We start from the raw sequence: 18,841 nt of genomic DNA on the forward strand, positions 1-18,841 counted from the left end.
ATGACCACTGACAGGTGAAGTGGATAACAGTGATTATGTTGTTGCTTTGGCACCTGTCAGTGGGTGGGGTTTATTAGGCTGCAAGGAAACATACTGTGCTCATGTGTTTGCCAGATTGGAGTGACTTTGACCAAGGACCACGCTGTAATGGCTTGACGATTGTGATTAGAACATCTCCAAAACTCCAGCTCTTGTGAGGTGTTCCCAGTCCGCAGTGATCAGGTCCTATCAAAAGTGGGCCAGGGAGGGGACAGTAGTGTTCAGGGTCATGGATAGCCAAGGCTCAGCGATGCAATGTTGAGCATGTGCATCAATGAATTCCCCCCAGAAGAGGTATGTAAGGGTCAGAACTGGACCACGGAGCAATGAAGGAGGGTGGTCTTATCTGATGTGTCACATTTTCTTTTCCATTACGTGGATGGCTGGTTATTTGTGTGTCGCTGGCAGAGGCAATGTGACCTTGGCATTCATGTTACTTTGACACGTACCACCTGTTCCCTATCTGGTGTTCAATATATATATATGAGCCTGATGCAGAACTGCAGTTTCTCCAAAAGCTTCCTAGAAAAGATTGATACTAATTTCAGGGAAGGGGAGACGACGTTGAACTAGGAAACTAAATCACAGGACCCATAAAATAAATTTAAATTACCAATTTGTCACCAGTCGAAATTGTTGGGTGTAATAACAATGCTAACTTATATTTAATGATGCACCATACTTTACTGTGCTAAGGTTTCAGTGCAACATTACACAGTTACAAGTGGACCGAGTTGCCACCATTTTCTCTTTGCCAAGAATCTGTTCATTCATCCTGCTTCAAGAATTCAGGACTCAGACACATCTGGAGTCACACACACACCCACACACAGAAGCAGTTATACAATAGAGGGCTTATATATTAACCCACAATGAAGGCAGAGATGATTTAAAGTTACTAGACATGTGTACTATTTGTAGTGAAAGTCTGATTCTTAGTGTACTCGTGAGCGAAGATAAAGCGAACGCTGAACAAATTGGCTGTTGTAGTGGAAATGATAGTGGCTGATCTGTTTCAGCTGTTTGCTATTTTTAAAACACTTGCAGCCTGCAAATTAACTCTAGATCACAGGGTATGAACTGACACGTTGCCTTGTTCAATAGTACAATTCTTAAAGTTCTATTATTATTGACCATAATAATTTCTGCAAAATAATGTGCTGTTTGTGCCATGAAAGCCCAGAGTGACCTGCATGGCACACCAGTTAGCACAGCAGGGCCACATAGCCGAGGAGGAAGTAGATCTTACATTTGAATGTCTGTGAACTTAGAGAAAAACGATACGTGAGGGGGTTCTGCGATGAATGCTCCTTTAAGGCAGTAGTTCACGTTTAGGACATTGACCTGAAAAGTTCAAGCAACTTCTTGCCAAGTGTGATAAGATGATACTGTCCCCTTGCACCTCCCTCCTCCGTATCAGTCAGTCAGGCAATCTGTCTTGCACTTAACCACTTTCTCTTTTCACAGCTCTCTCGTGCCAGTCTCCGGTGTCAAACTGTACAACTTCCCAAACATATCATATTTTAAAACACGCAAAGCCTATTGAATTTCTTTTTAATTGCCTTCTCTTCTAACCTCTAATTCTTTTTTCTTTATGTCCATTTAGAGACCACTTCACTGTAGAAGTGCCATTACCGCAGCTGGTTTTCCAGACCTTGCCAGAGGAGATCAGGGAGGGCAAGCCTCTTCGAGTGTTCCCGGTGCTGTTTAACGTGGGCATCAATGAACAACAAACTATAGCAGAGAGGTACTTCAGATACTCTTTGGTCCTTCAAAAGAGCTTTCATTCTAATTCACCTTTAAACTCTCCTTCCTCATGTAAACATGAGAATCAAAGGCAGTACTGTTTATGAGAAGATAAAGAACTAAAGCTTATTCTTTAACCTTTACGTACATAGTTGTAAAACAATAGTTGTTGTTGTTTATTCGCTGATACAGAATCTCTGCTGCATCAAATAAAACACAACTGGCAGCTTAAACGTGAGCGTACTGATGACGTATCACCCGACTGTATTTTCTCTGTCTCACCCTCAGGTTTGGCGATATCTCCCTACAAGAAAGAATAAACCAGAAGAACTTCGAGACGTTAGAAGCTTATTACAAATCATTAAGTGATACTGTGCCACTAGAATGTAAGAGTTTCTTGATTTCTTTTAACCAAAGACAAATGCATCTTCATCTTTGGACATCTTTTAGAAAATACTGAGAGCCATGTTTTGCACTGAGCATCTGAATGAGAAACATTGCGATATTAATACATTATCCATTAACACCGGCTGTGTGAAAAGTATTAAGTCAGACCTCTTTAGCCATTAATCCAGCGGAGCCTGAGCTCCAGCCCGTCCTCACGGCCTCACTTTCATTTTCGCAAAACAAGAAACAGTCACTGGCAATGTGTTTTGTGTTGTTTTTCTACAAACAGGTCTACCGTGTTTTCAGACACAGACCGACATTAAGGAATTACTTGAAACCTTGGGGCAGAATGTAGTCACAAAGAAGAGAAAGAATGTGGAAATACTCTGGATTGCTGGAACAGTGAGTAGTGTTTTTTTTTGGTAACTTTCTGTCCTCGTCGAGGGAAATGGGTTTTCTCTCAACCGTATCACCAAAACATTCTCAGTCATGATAACGCTGAGCTCTCGATCCGTTCAGGTCAAACTAAAAGCAGATGTATGAGCATGATGAACTGATATTATGGAAGGTGATACTATAGAGATCATGACCTTGATCGTATTCTGTACCTGCTGTCTGTTAGTGATACAGATACGTTCTTACAGTCTTTGTAATTTATAGAAGTCTCTGCAAGAACAAAGCCTCTACAGGCACGCTAGCAGCTTTGTGCTGGGGGACGCATTAAACATTTTGTGTAAAAACCTTGCTGCCATAAATGCCTTGTTTGCAGAGTTACCTCTAGTTGTTCTTTGTGCATGTCCGTTACGTAGCCTTGCTTCAAAATTAAGCAGCTTATTTGTGGAAACACTTAATGTGGATTTAAGTAATTTGGCGTCATCCTCGAGGAGTTATAAATGATCACGATAATGCAACTAAATGACAACCTATATTTTGTCTTTATCCTGTGTATATTTTCTGCATGACATGTAATTAGAAACAAGCACAGGCATTTAAATACATTTCGAGAGTTATCTGATAACACTATCTACACACTGTAAATCTGCAGAAAGGCAGGAAATGATTTATACTCGTGATTACTCACGGGAGACCTGCCTATGCTCCGAAGGTCATTTCTAGTATTTCATTGAGGAGTTCACTTTGAGGACATGTGAGGAGGGTTCAGCGTAGAGGGCAAATGAAACTGAAATGATTTATCGACTCACAGTTGTATCCCTCTTTCAAATGTCCAAATGCAGTTAGTGTGAAAAACAGACAATGTATAAACTAACCTTGCCATAAAAAAAGTAAATCAAGGCTCCTTCCAAGATTGATCACAAAAAAAGGTGCGTTTTTAAATTCTCATCTATGTAAACAGTATTATTGTCGTACTTCCTTCCAGATCTGCCGAAGGTTAAATGGCATCAGGTTCACCAGCTGTAAAAGTGCCAAAGACCGAACATCCATGTCTGTCACATTAGAGCAGTGTGCCCTCTTACGTGATGAACACCAGCTCAGCAAGGACTTCTTCGTTCGTGCTCTGGACTGTATGCGGAGGTAAGACAGTGAGAAAGCATGATATCAAACCAGTGCGGGTGCAAGTTATTGTCTCAGCCAGTCCTAAATCAACTGCATTTAAATAGTCAGGTATAAAGTTGCTTTGCCTCGTAAGCCTCATAAGAGTTTTACTGAATCGGATTTTTAAAGATAACAATAAAAACAACATAATGGTGATAATGATAAATTCAGAAACCTCTGGAACAACTTATCTTTCTAGAGACAATGTCCCATTACAGTGGACAAACCCTAAACCTTGCCCCAAACCGGATCAGCGGTAGAAACAGTTCAATGGGATCTGTGGCTGGTTCAACAAGGATGTTGTTTCTTGATTTGTATTCAAATTATAAACTCATTTCTAAAAATCTTGGCATGTAAAACCCAATCTTTCATTTGGATTTAGATTACTAAAGCCAAGTAAGAAAAATATATTTGTTATAGCTTTACATGAATATTACTAGAGGTGAAACAGTAGCATTGATTAAACACGATATAGACATGTTGGTACACACGTCTGGTTAAACTAATAACCTGCACCCGCACCGTCCGTCAAACACATCAAAGACGTGTTGTCAGCATCTCCTCCTCTCTGCATATCACCAATAGATGTGCCAGGATAAGCATCATCACGTGCTCTCGCTACCATCCCCACCATCCCTCACACATTCGAAAGCAGCCATGCATGTTCCTGTCAGTGCTGCAGGGGAACTGCTGACTTTAATGTTTGTGTTTGCCAGAAGGGTAAACATCTACATCTGGTTTAATCTGACAAGGTCTAACTTCAGAAGTTTTGTAAGGATGTTGGTGAAGTGCACGTCTGAAGTGCTTGCAGTAATGACCTGTAGGGGCCAGCTGATGGCAGCTGTGTCAGGAAGAGAAGGAAAGCAGGACATTATGTGGCCCAGAGACACTAATTAAGTCCATCTAGTCCATAACTACCCACCACTCATCAGCCACTTGACAAATTCAACCAAACATGCAAATTGTTGTAAATTAAGGGGAGATAGTACATAGGGTACATAGGGCAAAAATGTTTAAATATGCAAATAAGGTAACATTAGTCAAAACATAGTTAAATGTTTTCACAGAGGAGCTCTAGGATATCTGTTTATCACACCATACATCAGAAAATACAATCAATAATAATACTAATTTCATCAAATTGTTAGGAATCAAATTTTGCATAAATTAGAATAAATAATAAAAAATAATTCTGAGAAAACAGCCTTTGACAAAATAGAATTGTAAAAAAATAAATCTGTTTACATCCCAGCTGTTACTGAAATTAAGCCCGTTACTTTCTGTATTCCTATTTTTTTTAAATGTTAAATTTAAATATGGAAGCAGTCTTACTAAATATGTGCTGGTCTGAATAAAAGTTTAATAGACGAAAGTAAAATAAGCAACAATCAAGTAATAAGCGGTATCCTGAACAAACCTCACTCTGTGTAAGATCTGTTATCATCGGCTGAAGTCACGTTAACATAGGAAGCAAACATCTTCTTATCTTATCTTATGTAATCCCAAAAATGAAGAAACCCAACAGCTGCGTTATTAATGGATCTGACTGTCACCAAAAATAACACGCAACTGTTAATCCATCATTTGCAAAGAGAACTACAGCACGCAAGCATGTAATGTGAACTTCTGCATTTTATTATTAGATAACTATTATCTGATGCTTGAAAGATTTAGAAATATGACACACAGCTGCTGTAGTGTTTAGGCTGCTGTAGTTTTAAGCTCTAAGATGACTATGTTTGTATTCATAGGTTATATTCAAGGTTTAAGTTAGAGCTTAAGGTTTTGTTAGATTTGTGTTGAAAAAGACTGAAGCGTGATGTTTGATTTTACTGATCAGATCAGATTCTTAAAGCAGTGCATAATGTATTTGGTCCTAAATAAACTCATAAAAAGAATTTGTTATTTATTTAGTTTCAAAAGAGAGAGAGAGAAAAAAAAACGGAGATCCCAAAAACTGGTTTGCATTAGAAACTGCAATACAATCTCCACGTGCATTTAAGTGAACGACAATTTCATCTTTTGGCTGACACATTACGACGAACAAAGACAGGACGGGTTTGTCAAGTCACACCTGGCAGTTCATTGTCATCACCTGGATGATTCATATACCTGATCAGAGAGTGAGGTGCGGTGAAACAGCCGCAGCGTTATTGTGACACCAGAGAGATGCATGTTTGCTTTTTGTAAAGCGACGTCAGCGAGTATTGAAGCAGAGGTATTTATTGTCAATAGAAGCTGTCAATCTGGTTTCAGACTGGACCAGTTGACTGTATTGTTTCAGTATAGATCTCATTGTTCACCCGACTGTGGTATATATATGAATCTCTGGTCGTGAAGCAGCTCAAGCAGCTCATTTTGACATGTGATTTCTTTCCGTTCATCATGTGAGATTTGACATGATGAGTTCTGTTATCTACGTAACCTGCATATGCAGAGCCTATGTTGTCTTTTAGTGTAGTCTACCTGTCAGATAGACCTCTGATCTCTAAAATGAATAAACGTCTGCACTCATTATCTCAAAAGGAAGCCATTTCATGCCGTGAGATAATGTGACTTTTTTGATGACATTGAGTAAAATGAGTGAAGTGAAACACTCTCCAAAAGAAAATCAATACTGTGAAGGGGTTTAGAACGAGTCTCACATCCTACGACAACAAGTACGACAACTCTGTTAAATCTGCATTAGAAACAGCATGCCTCCTTCCTCCATCCTCCAGCCAAGTCTCTTAATTAACTCTGTTTTTGGTGAGCATGATTCCTACATTCTCCATGTGTCACTTCCTGCTTGTCAGTGGCTCTTTTTAGAGGCATTCATCCGTGAACTAATGGCTCTGTGTCTAAGTGGACTTCCGGCACAAGCCCGTAAGGGCTGTCAAGTGAGCAGTCCACTCAGACAGTACTGTACTAACGCCGCAGCCTTTTGATCTTTCTCTGTTCATTCTGTTTCACTCTGACTGACGGGCGCCCCTGCAGTCGACCGACCCACGGGGAAATGGGGCAGTGGGAGGACCCCGAGGCTGGCGCCGTGACAGAGAACAAACCAGCGTCTCGACACTTTTATCCCATTGCCCTGCTGCTCGTTAGCTCCCACTTACTGGTTGTGTGGCTCATTTTAAGTCTTGTTTTTCTGCTTGCAAAATATCAATAAACTGCTGACAGTGCCATCTCTACTCACTCTTCTCTCTGTGTTTGCTGGTGATTCTTTTACGAGCTGCGCTGTCACGGGTTAACTGGCCTTTTTGTGGGCGGATAATTAGCTCAATTGGTTTAATATCGACCCCAAGCTGTGAGACGTTAATCCCTGTGAAGAATTGGAGGACCGGGGAAAATTGGTTTCAGATTAATGGTTTAAATAACATGATCTGCAATTACACAGTTACTCTTTCCTGATTTTTCAAGATCTAACCTGCCTTAGACTAACATAAATAACATACGCAAAAAACTGTAATTGTCAAGACTTTTTTTGCTACCTTTTATTAATCCTTCTTGGGTAAAATTGTTCACTCCATTTGACCCATCCATTTGTACATACAGTAGTGAGCACAGGTTAGGTGTTTTTTGGGTGCTTGCTCAAGGCACCTCAGCCTTGGACATAGAGGGGATTGGAGCCAATGACCTTGTGGTCCAAAATCTGCTGGATACGCTTGCTGTTATTTTTTTTCTTACAATAACAACAAGGGTTCATTAAGCTCATTAATTTCTACTGAAAACATAAACTGCCTGGCCAAAAAAAAGTTGCCACCAAAAAAAATAAAAAGGTTCACACCGTCTAATATTTCGTTGGGCTGTCTTTAGCTTTGATTACAGCATGCATTCGCTGTGGCATGGTTTTGAAGAGCTTCTGCAATGTCACAAGACTTATTTCCATCCAGTGTTGCATTAATTTTTCACCAAGATCTTGTATTGATGATGGGAGAGTCTGACCCAAAGATTCTCAATGGGGTTAAGGTCTGGACTCTGTGGTGGCCAATCCATGTGTGAAAATGATGTCTCATGCTCCCTGAACCACTCTTTCACAATTTGAGCCCCATGAATCCTGACATTGTCATCTTGGAATATGCCCGTGCCATCAGGGAAGAAAAAAAAATCCATTGATTGAATAACCTGGTCATTCAGTATATTCAGGTAGTCGGCTGACCTCATTCTTTGGGCAACATAATGTTGCTGAACCTAGACCTGAGCAACTGCAGCAACCCCAGATCATAGCACTGCCCCCACAGGCTTGTACAGTAGACACTAGGTATGATGGGTGCATCACTTCATCTGCCTCTCTTCTTACCCTGATGCGATGCCACTATCCTTCCAGTTTTTAATAAAGCGTTGGACAGTTCTTAACCCAATTTTAGTAGTTTCTACAGTCTCCTTAGATATTTTCTCTGCTTGATGCATGCCAATGATTCAACTCTTCTCAAACAGACTAACATCTTTTCCAAAACCACAGGATGTGTCTTCCAACATGGTTGTTTAAGAAATGAGAAGCTACTCATTTCATCAGTTGGGATTAAGTAACTTGTTGCCAGCTGAAAGATAAATATCCAGTAGGAGGTTCGTGCTTATTTGCTTAATTAAATCCAGATGGTGACTTTTTTTTGGCCAGACAGTGTAGATGAAGTATTTTGGATTGACCTAAAGCTCTGTTTTACTATTATAGTTATTTACAGCTCACAAATAACACAGTACAATGTCTGAAAATATACAATGTATTATCAGTGGTTACTATGAACCAGAGTTATAAAGGAAACACATGAAACATTTTGAAAATCAAAACAAATTTAGTCCAAACACTAAGCTGCTGTTCTAGTGCCAGTTGATCTGTCTTTCTTTCTTTCTCTTAACTCTTAACTGCTCCGTCATAACAACGTTGCTCCATCATAACAACATGTCATGTTGTGGCTGAGAAGGTTTAATCCTGCTCAGTAACTTAGTAACTACTCTCAGTCAAAGGACAGTGATTAGGATAATGAATCAAACACTAACTAACACACACTGTACGTGGTATAGAGGAATGTATTGCAAATATAAAAACACGTGATGCAAATCACACAAGGCCATGGAAAGTTTCAAGATGCCACTAAACACAGTTTATGGGTAATTAGTGACGAGATAAATTGGTAAGTAAGTGACCAGAAAAACAGGTTTCTGCCCATTTTGCAACATCAATGGAAAGAAGCCAACTTCAACACTCTGCATGCCTGAAAATGTCTTTTGTAAATGATTGACAGTCCGTGTGTTTGCAGCGCATTTCTTTATGGCGTGTTTACTTAAGCTGCGTTGCACTGGGGCAACCTCTACCATGGTAGACATCAGCATTAACACAGTGAGAATCAGCACACGTGGTTTAGTGTGGCCGCTGCTGTAGCTCATGCGCTGGTGTTATAAAAACGCTGCCCTGGAATTTACCCGGTATGTTCACTGCATATGTAACTTTTTTTTTTTTTTTTTTTTTAATAATATCTTTATTGCTTTTTCTGACATGACACAACCAACAACAAAACAACAAAACAACATGGCCACAAAAACAAATCCCTGACTACACAATCACACATATAAGGAAATGCTCAGTCCCATTACATTACATTAGTTGACAGCGATGCAGCAAATACATATCTGTAAAGAAAGAACAGTAATACAAAAAGAAAGAAAAATAATAAGGAATATTTAAAAAATAATTAAAAGTAAGTTCCCGACCTTATGACCCGAAAACCTCAGTTAACCAGTTTCCTTCATTGCCATCTATCATCCCTTTTAATACGATGGTCGTGAGTCTTTTACCTGCATATTTAAAGAAAGGGGTCCAAATCCTACAAAAATCATCCATCTTACATTTGAATCTGTATGTTAGGTATTCCATTGGTAGTAAGTCAAATATCACTTTGTGCCAGCCCCCAATTGTAGGTGGAGCATTATCAATCCATCTAAGCAATATATTTTTCCGAGCAGCAAATGTGAGAATACTGAGGAGCCTTCTTTGATGAGACCCTTTAATATGACGACTGGGCAAACCGAGAAGCAGGACCTGAGGGTCAGCATCAAGCTGGACATTAAAAATCAAATTAAGTTTGCTAACAATTTTACCCCAGTACTCCTCAACATGGGTACATGTCCATATACAGTGCCTATAGCTTCCCACTTCCACATGACATTTGGAACACATTTCAGACAGACTTGGATTCATTCTGTGTCTGAGCTGTGGCGTGATCTGCAAGCGATGTAATATTCTAAACTGGGTCTCTCTGGTTCTGTTACATATGGAGAGCTCTCTAGCTAACCGCCATACTTCCAACCATGTGTATTCATCTATTGTAAGATTGAAATCTGCGTTCCATTTGCGTTGAAGATATTCTAAGTTCATATTCCTGGCAGAGTTGAGCTCAGCATATCCCTGACCAAGAACTGCTTTCTTGCCTTTATCAAGAAGTAAACGTTCCATCTTTGATGTCTGGCAGTCAAAGTCATGTCTGTTTTGATTCTGAATGAAGCTGCGGATTTGCAGATATCTGAAAAAGTGGTTACCAGGGAGACCATATTTCTGTCGGATTTGTTCAAATGTAAGCATCACTCCTTTGTCAAATATATGTCCCAGCGTTAAAATCCCCCTCTCCTCCCACATCTTAAATCCCATGTCAGAGTGGGCCGGGGCAAAATCTATGTTACCGTGTATCGGAGCTAGCGAGGACAATGTTTTAGAACGACCCCCCAACTTTCTTATCGCTTGCCAAGCTTGCAGATTTGTTGTAATTAAGATGTTATTGCCCCCAGCATACCTAGTTTTCTTTAAGTCTAAGGCAAATAAAAGACTTGAGAGGCCATAGCCCGCATTCACCAATTCCAGATCTAGCCACACTGATTGCGGATCATTATTAATCCAGTCGGCTATGTATCGAAGTTGTGCAGCCAACTGATAGAGCCTAATATTTGGGACCGCTAAGCCTCCCTGCTCTACAGACATTTGCAACTTGGCCATACTTAGTCGAGGTTTCTTTCTGTTCCAAATAAATGAACTGATCCAGCCATTTACCCTTCTAATTGTTTTGTTATTAAATAAAATAGGGACCATTTGAAAGTGATAAAGAAGTCTTGGAAGAATATTCATTTTAAATAAAGCAATTCTTCCCATCATTGACAATGGAAGAGATGTCCATCTGTCCAGGTCGTCACATACATGCTTTAACAGAGGTTCAAAGTTGGCCTTGTACATTGCTTCTAATGATGGGGTGATGGAAATCCCAAGATAAGTAAAACCTGCGGGTGACCATTTAAATGGACAAGAGATGAGCCGAGATGAGTTGCCTAGCGGCATGACTTCAGACTTAGAAAAATTTATTTTATACCCTGAGAATTTACTAAATTGATTTATTATCTCCAAAACAGCTGGTATAGATTTTGTTGGGTTAGTTACAAAAAGCAATATATCATCAGCATATAAAGCTATTTTATGATTTTTCCCACCAACTGAGATTCCAGTGATATCTTGGCTATTTCTTATGGCTTCTGCAAGGGGCTCCATCGCCATAGCAAACAACAATGGGGATAAAGGGCATCCTTGCCTGGTTCCCCTGCCCAAAGCAAAGTAGGGTGAAAGCTGGCCATTGATCCGAACAGCAGCCAACGGTCTGTTATATAGCAACCTAACCCAGCTGCTGAAAGCATCTCCAAGCCCAAAGGCGTTTAAGGTAGAGAAAAGAAAGTGCCATTCAACCCTGTCGAAGGCTTTTTCAGCATCTAGACTTATCACCATACTGGACAACTTCTGCTGATGTGACAACTGAATTACATTTAACAACCTTCTCATATTGTTACAGGAGTTCCTGCCAGTAATGAACCCTGTCTGATCAGCATTAATAATGAAGGGCAGAACTTTCTCAAGGCGCCGCGCTAGAATTTTAGATAATATTTTAAAATCAACATTTAGGAGACTAATAGGCCGAAATGAAGAACATTCGTCAGCTGGCTTTCCTTTTTTAAGTATGAGACTAATATTGGCCTCTGTAAGTGATCTAGGTAAAGAGCCCTTGTTAAATGAATCGTTCAGCATCTCTAAAAAAGGACCCATGAGTTCCGATTTAAAATCCTTGTAGAACTCACTGCTAAGGCCGTCTGGGCCTGGAGACTTCCCTGATTGTAAGGTCTGCAATGCCTCTAGAACTTCCCGCTTCATAAGTGGTCCATTTAGCCCCTGTCTTTGTTCCTCTGTTAATTTAGGTAAAGTAAGCTTCGCCATAAATCTATCAATCAAGTCCTGTACTTCCGGGGGTTCTTCACTGCTATACAACTGGCTATAAAACTCCTTAAAAACCTTACAGATATTAACTGTGTCAGACTTACTATGTCCATCTTTATCTTTAATAGATGAGATTGTCTGAGAGTCAGTCCTCTTGTTCACTAGTCTTGCCAGGTACTTACTTGGTTTATTACCATACTCATATAATCTTTGTTTAGCGAATCGAATACTCTGCTCGGCTCTATGAGTGAGCAGAGAGTTCAGAGATGCTCTTGTAGCCAGCATTGCTTTCATATTAATATCACAGGGGTATTTTGAATATGTCTTCTCCAAATCAGCGAGCGTGCCTTCTAATTTCCTTTGGGCTTCTAAAGATTTACGTTGTTTACTTCTAGTGTAGGAGATAATAAGGCCTCTAGCATAAACCTTACAGGTTTCCCACAATACTGATGGAGTTATATCTGGGGTTTTATTTATTTCGTAAAATATGTTGAATTCTGATTTAAAGTAAGAAATGAATTTGGGATCACTAAGTAATTGTGAATTGAACCTCCAGGAACCAGAAGAGCACTGTTTCTCGGTAAAGAGCAACTGTAAAAATACTGGGCTGTGATCAGAAATAGAAACAATTCCTATATCGCAAGACACAACAGAGGAGAGCATTAACTTAGGGATAAAAAAATAATCTATTCTAGAGCTACTCTTATAAGCACTGGAAAAAAAAGTGAACTCTCTAGAAGTAGGATATACAGTTCTCCACACATCAATAAATCCACCCTCCTCACATGTGTTCATTAATGCCCTGGCTCTTTTGGATGGGGCCCTAGGATCTGCAGGCATCCTGTCAATAAGCGGGTTCAAGTGGCAGTTAAAATCCCCACCCACAATACAACAATCAGTTTCAAGTTCAGCAAACTCCAAGAATGCCTTTGTGACAAAATCAGTAGGGTGATTAGGAGGTGCATAAACATTAAGAATTGAGATGTATTTCCCATACAGCAGACCCTTAATTATTATATATCGTCCACTACTGTCCTTGACACAAGATTCAAGTTTAAAGGGCAGTGTCTTATTTATCAGGATACATACCCCTCTGCTGCTTGATGTGTGGGACGAGAAAAAAGTCTGACCAACCCAGTCGCGCTTGAGTTTAAGATGTTCTTGATCCTTCAAATGGGTTTCCTGTAGGAGGGCGATTTCCACTCCTTCCTTTTTGAGAGAGGTGAGAATCTTCTTTCTCTTCACTGGATGGTGAATGCCCCGTACATTCCAAGTACAGAGTTTAATACTAGGAATACTCATAATTAAACTAAGTATATAGCATATCTTAAGTTTTTGCTACTCATCACTGTCACACATTTATCCTTATCCATAGTCCACATTCAGAATGGGCAGCATAAATAGTGTAGCAATGGGACTGAGCGTGCTGATAACATGTAACAAAACAGTGGCCATTCCTGAAACAAAACTATTTACAAAAACTAACACTAGGTCCTTCACAAACCGTTCTCGAACCTCTAAACTTGAGATCATACCACAGAGAGCAGGTTCAAACCCTCCTTCCAGGTGGAGGACCCCTTGCCTAACCCTAAATGCAAGCACTCTCCCTACTTGTCTGGCACACTAAGTTGTAGTAGCAGTGGTTGAAAATACAGACAGACACTATCCCTACCACTTATAAATAACCATAATAATAACCAGTATATAAATCCAGCAACAAAGCCAAATACAACAGAAAGTGAAAACACAATTGGTAGGGAACTGGTCCTGCTAGCAGTTAAAATAATCATCCTATCAATAATAAAAATAAAAGGAATAAAGTTCAGTCCTGTCTCTCCAGCCCCGTATCATACAAGCCTCTCGTGAGCCTCAAGCTTCTCACCTGCGGGTCACAGGACCGTTACAGAGAGTCAACAAATGCTGAAGCCTCCTCCGGGGAATGGAAAGTTTTAACCGTGTCATTCACCGTAATCCTGAGGGAAGCGGGGTAGATCATGGCGTAACGAGCTCCCTCGATGTTCTGGAGCTTCTTCCGTACCTGGTCGTATTCGCGTCGTCTTTTCTGTGTAGCAGCAGCAAAGTCGGGGAAGAAGTGAATCCTCGCTCCGTCCTGTCGGATTTCTTTGATTCGTCTAGCCGCATCCATCACCCTTTGACGGTCGCTGAAGTTGTGAAACCTCACTATCATTGCGCGTGGAAATCTTGATGTCTGGGGACCCGGGAGCCTGTGCGCCCTCTCCAACTTGACACGGCCCGCTTTGGTGTCCAGCTGTAGTAGCTCGGGGATCCAGGACTCCATGAACTTTGTTGGGTTTGTCCCCTCCAGTTTCTCTTGCAAGCCAATAATCCTCAGGTTTTTGCGTCGGCCTCTGTTTTCATAATCCTGAAGCCGCTCCGTCAACTCCTTCGCTGTTTTTTCCAGAGCCAGCAAGCGTTTATCAGCATCGCCACACACATTTTCCACCACTAAAATTCTCTGCTCCGCCTCACTGACACGGTCAGTGACTTCTTTCAGACTCTGAGTGATATTTGTGGTGATATGGTGCAGCATCTTTTCTAGTTTTTCATCCATCATGGTAGAAATATTCGCTGTCATCGCTTCAAGGGCTTTGGTCAGACCCGGATCAGGCGCCACGCCAGTGCCGGCGTTAACCGCTAGCATAGCATCGACGTCTTGAGGGGAGGCCGAAGGTGTATCTTTCTTCTTCGATAGTTGTTTAGGAGGCATTTTACCCGTAGGTTTGCTCAAAAATCGGTCCAGGGACATCACCCGGAGTAGTCACTCCGACTTTCCGTGATATTTACCACCACCAAGACTAAAAAATACTAATATTGTAGGATGAGTGTGCCAGAGCCCCAACGAAACGTGGCTACTCAGTCGCTTGCATCACCGGACCGCATATGTAACTTTTAGATTTATCCGTTTAAAACTAAACCACAACGAGTTAGTCAAAAATAAATCACAAAATCAAACCATGATTTTTCTTTCGCTTCACAAGTATCAGCTTACATATAGACACCTCCAGGATTTCTCTACCCTACAATATTTTAGAGGTGAACAATATTTTCTGTAAGCTTAGAAATTAAAACAGTGTAGCTTCACAGACAAAAACTGACTGTCAAGGATGATACTTTAGGAAAACACTGTCTCTGGTTATCTAACCGTCTGGCTCTTGTTCTACCCCACATTGTGCTTTCAAACTAAAACTCTTCTTCTCTCTTTGCCTCTGACAATGTCAAGTGCTCAGAACCAAACAAACAAACCAACAAACACTCAATTACATTAGTAATAATATACTATGGTCCTCTTTGCACGTTGTGGTTTCTGAATGGATGGAACGTGTGGTGTAATGTTTCATAACAAGATAGTTTTGTAATGACAAGGTAGGCATCCCTGACAGAGAATATGCATCCTGTATTTTAATGTTCAGGTTCCTTACAATGGGTTGATTAGCAGAGCACACTACACAGCACGGTGCGTTATGAGGTTGTCAAGTAATCTTTAAATTCTGTTTACTGTGAGAGGGAGGTGATATATATACATAGTTTATTTAGAAGATATTCCAAATTCAGTGCAGTAAATAAAGTTGCACAGCAACACTACATACTGAAGTGTAGTTACATTCTTCCTGTCAGCGATCCGACATCCAGATGTATTTCTTAACTAATACACCTGTAATAGATTGTAGGTAATGAGGGCAGCTGGCATGCTCAACTGAGCAGTTTGGTGCCTGGGGGTATATGTCTAACCACATCAAGTGTTATGGAGGGAAAGAATAAGAGGGTATAACAGTTGGGGAGAAGAGAAAGCAACCAACAATAAATTAAAAAACCTGGGAGGATTTTCAAAGTACTTGCCGACTCTTGTGAGCCTCTGTTGTTTAGTTTAACGTTGTTTGTCAGCACAAACATGAACCACACTTCACACATGAACCTCTGACTCCCATCAAGTGCTGGTGTAATCTTTGATTACATCATCATATCTTCAACATCAGCTCATAGACACTGAACCGTAGACGTCAGGATGTCCTCATACTGCCTCTGGCAAGTATGCATATCTATAAATTGCGCCTGCGGTGATATTCTGTTTCTAATGTGAAATCTGAATATAAATCACGTGAACTACTAAAAACACTTTCACAAAGTTTATAAGAAGCTGTGTTGAAACAGAAGCATGTTTATTAGTAACAGTGAGCCCAGTGACTGTAATCAATTATTATCTGCAGTGTTTATTCCATCCCAGCGAGACAGCAACGGACTGTTAAACGAAGGGTTTTATCAGAGGTATGCGGATACTATTCTGTGGTGTGCATAGTGGTTATACCAAATTACACCGATCAGGCATAACATTATGACCACCTTCCTAATATTGTGTAGGTCTCCCTTGTGCCTCCAAAACAGTTGTGACTCATCAGAGAATGGACATGGGCCTTCTGAAGGTGTCCTGTGGTGTCTGGTAACAGGATGTCGTTAGTGTGGGAGTTTGGGTCATGTGGGTTGAGGGGAGGGACCTTTGTGGATCAGGCTTGTTCCAGAGCATCCCACAGATACTTGATCAGTTTGGGATCTAGTCAGTTTGGAGGCCAGGTCAACACCTTGTGCTGATTTTCATGTTTTTTTGAGTTAAACCGTTTTTGTGTGTGTTCCTGTGTCAGGCTGCATCCTGCTGGGGATGGCTGCTGCCATCAAGGAGTGTCATTGCTATGGGGTGGGGGTGCCTGGTCTGGTCTAGGTGGGTGGTACATGTCAAAGTAGCATCCATATGAATGCCAGGTACAAAAGTTTCCCAGCAGAACATTGAACTGTCACATGATGGTCAATGCTATTTACTTCTCCTGTAAGTGGTTTTAATGTTTTAATGTTGTGGCTGATCGGTGTACTCCCCCAAACACTTGGTTCATATTAATGAGTCATCTTGTAGAGATGTGTCTGATTATCATTATCATCACAAACATGATTTAAAACCTCACTCATGTGCTACTTTTGTTCTCCTTCCTTCCCTTTCCCCTCATCCCTCTTCATCATTCTTCATCCCTCTTCATCCTCTTCATCCTGTTCATCCTCTTCATTTGATCATCAGAGAAGGATGTCGGATTGAGAACGTTCAAAAGAATATTAAATGCAGGAAATATGCCTTCAACGTGTTGCAGCTGATGGTCTTCCCCAAGTGCTACCGACCACCAGAGGGGACTTACGGCAAAGCTGACTCTTGAGGACGTAAACTACGTACTGTAGATACTCAGTTGGTCAAGCTGGAATTTACCAAATGTGTTTTTTTTTTGTTTTTTTTTTCGTAAAATAAATGCACTCTTCCACTTTACTCTTCACAGCTCAAGCAGCAACAGTGCAGCGTGGCGCAAACCACATCTTTAGATAATCTGTTTGTGTGTTGAGTCAGTGAACTTCAAATTCATGTCCTTGCCCTTAAGCACTTGAATTTGCATTTCTCTTATTGAGGATGTGTGTGTGTGTGTTATAGAACAATCTTAACTCAGCTTTCAAGTTCAGTTTGTTTCTTTGGCCTTGTGGAGATGACGCCTGCAAACGTCGTTAATGAACTTCTTTTCTGTTACGTCAGTGTTCCCGTTCAAGAATGGACGTCAGTTCTCCAGAGATTTTTGTGGTATACATACTGCTCTCCACAAAGAATTGTAAAGTTGTTTGTATGTGTTGAGCTTGAGCACAAAAATCAAAGTCCGGCATCTGAAAGTGTGGGTTTGTGCTCGAGCCGGAGTTCTGTTACGTTTTCTTATCTACAGTGATATTAAATGAAAGTTGGAAACAATGGACCGTTCATTTCTGAATGCTATAAAAACCAAATCCATTATTTATTTTTGTTTTCTAAAATGGTTTTAAATACTCCAAGGGTTGATACCTTGATTTTAAGGCATGTTTAAAGTCATCAGATTTACCCTTTACAGATGTCTATTTAAAATTAAAGGCTAGTTTGATCTAAAGTATGTGTAATGATTGTCAGACTTTTGGTCAGTTTCATAGGTCTTCATTAGATAAGGTATGTATTAGATCAGGTATGTATTAGATCAGGTATGTATGTGTTTTTTTTTTTTGTTTTTTTGTTTTTTTTTTACTTTTTTATTGATGCACAATAAACAGATCATATGATAGAAGAGCAGAAGACCCTGAGTGATGTGGTTACAGTGGAGGGCTGGATGGTGTACGAGAACGAAATAATGGAGAGACTAGTAAATTAATGTACAAATAATAATGTCAGTAGAGGCAACTGCAGCATTAATAAAATATATTAACACAGACTAATCCATCATCATGATTATTCTGATGAAAAATGTTAACGCAATTAACCCATCTACAGCGCAGAATGACTCCGAATGTCTCTGGCAACGCCTTTGGGGCAGTTTGTCCAAGTAGAGTTACCGTTGCGCCGTTGATCCCGCAGCAGAACCAACCAATAAAGATGGAAGACGCTAAACAGCACGTTGGGAAATTTGAGTGCGACAAAAAAACAAAAACAAGACGAAACAGCCAGCAAAGTGTTATGCGCACTGTGCAGGAAGGAGTTTTCTTCATTATTTTTAGTATACAGGAGTGGTGGTCAGCTCATTCAGGAGCTCATGACGAGCTGGCAATGCTGGCTTGCAAATATCTCGCCACTTCTGCTACCACTGTTCCGTGTGAGAGGCTGTTCTCAGTTGCAGGCAAAATTGTAAATGAGAAGTGTTCAGCTCTTGGACAATGTCAATAAGTTAGTTTGACCTAGTAGCTGGCTGAAAGAGGAGTAGCAGGGCTACGTTAATGTGGATAAATACACATGCGTCTAAGTATATGTATACTATATGTATAAATGTGTGTGTGTTTGTTTGCAAAGCTCCTATCTTCTCATTTCTTTCCTCAGCCTCTGTGCTCCTGTCCTCT

At 40.5% G+C, this 18,841-nt stretch overlaps 1 protein-coding gene across 1 annotated transcript in view; it reads left to right on the top strand.

Moving 5' to 3' along the window:
• inpp4b (inositol polyphosphate-4-phosphatase type II B) overlaps nt 1–18,824 on the top strand; it is a 124,125-nt gene extending 105,301 nt beyond the window's left edge. The window contains exons 16-20 of the mRNA XM_084553567.1: nt 1,646–1,786; nt 2,074–2,171; nt 2,462–2,574; nt 3,551–3,705; nt 17,031–18,824. Of these exons, the coding sequence (XP_084409693.1) occupies nt 1,646–1,786; nt 2,074–2,171; nt 2,462–2,574; nt 3,551–3,705; nt 17,031–17,163 (640 nt within the window). The 3' untranslated portion in view covers nt 17,164–18,824. The remainder of the gene's footprint in view (nt 1–1,645; nt 1,787–2,073; nt 2,172–2,461; nt 2,575–3,550; nt 3,706–17,030) is intronic.
• Nucleotides 18,825–18,841: the final 17 nt, after the last annotated feature.

The sequence above is a fragment of the Chelon labrosus genome (genome assembly GCF_963514085.1).
Source record: "Chelon labrosus genome assembly, chromosome: 2".
Taxonomy (NCBI): Eukaryota; Metazoa; Chordata; class Actinopteri; order Mugiliformes; family Mugilidae; genus Chelon; species Chelon labrosus.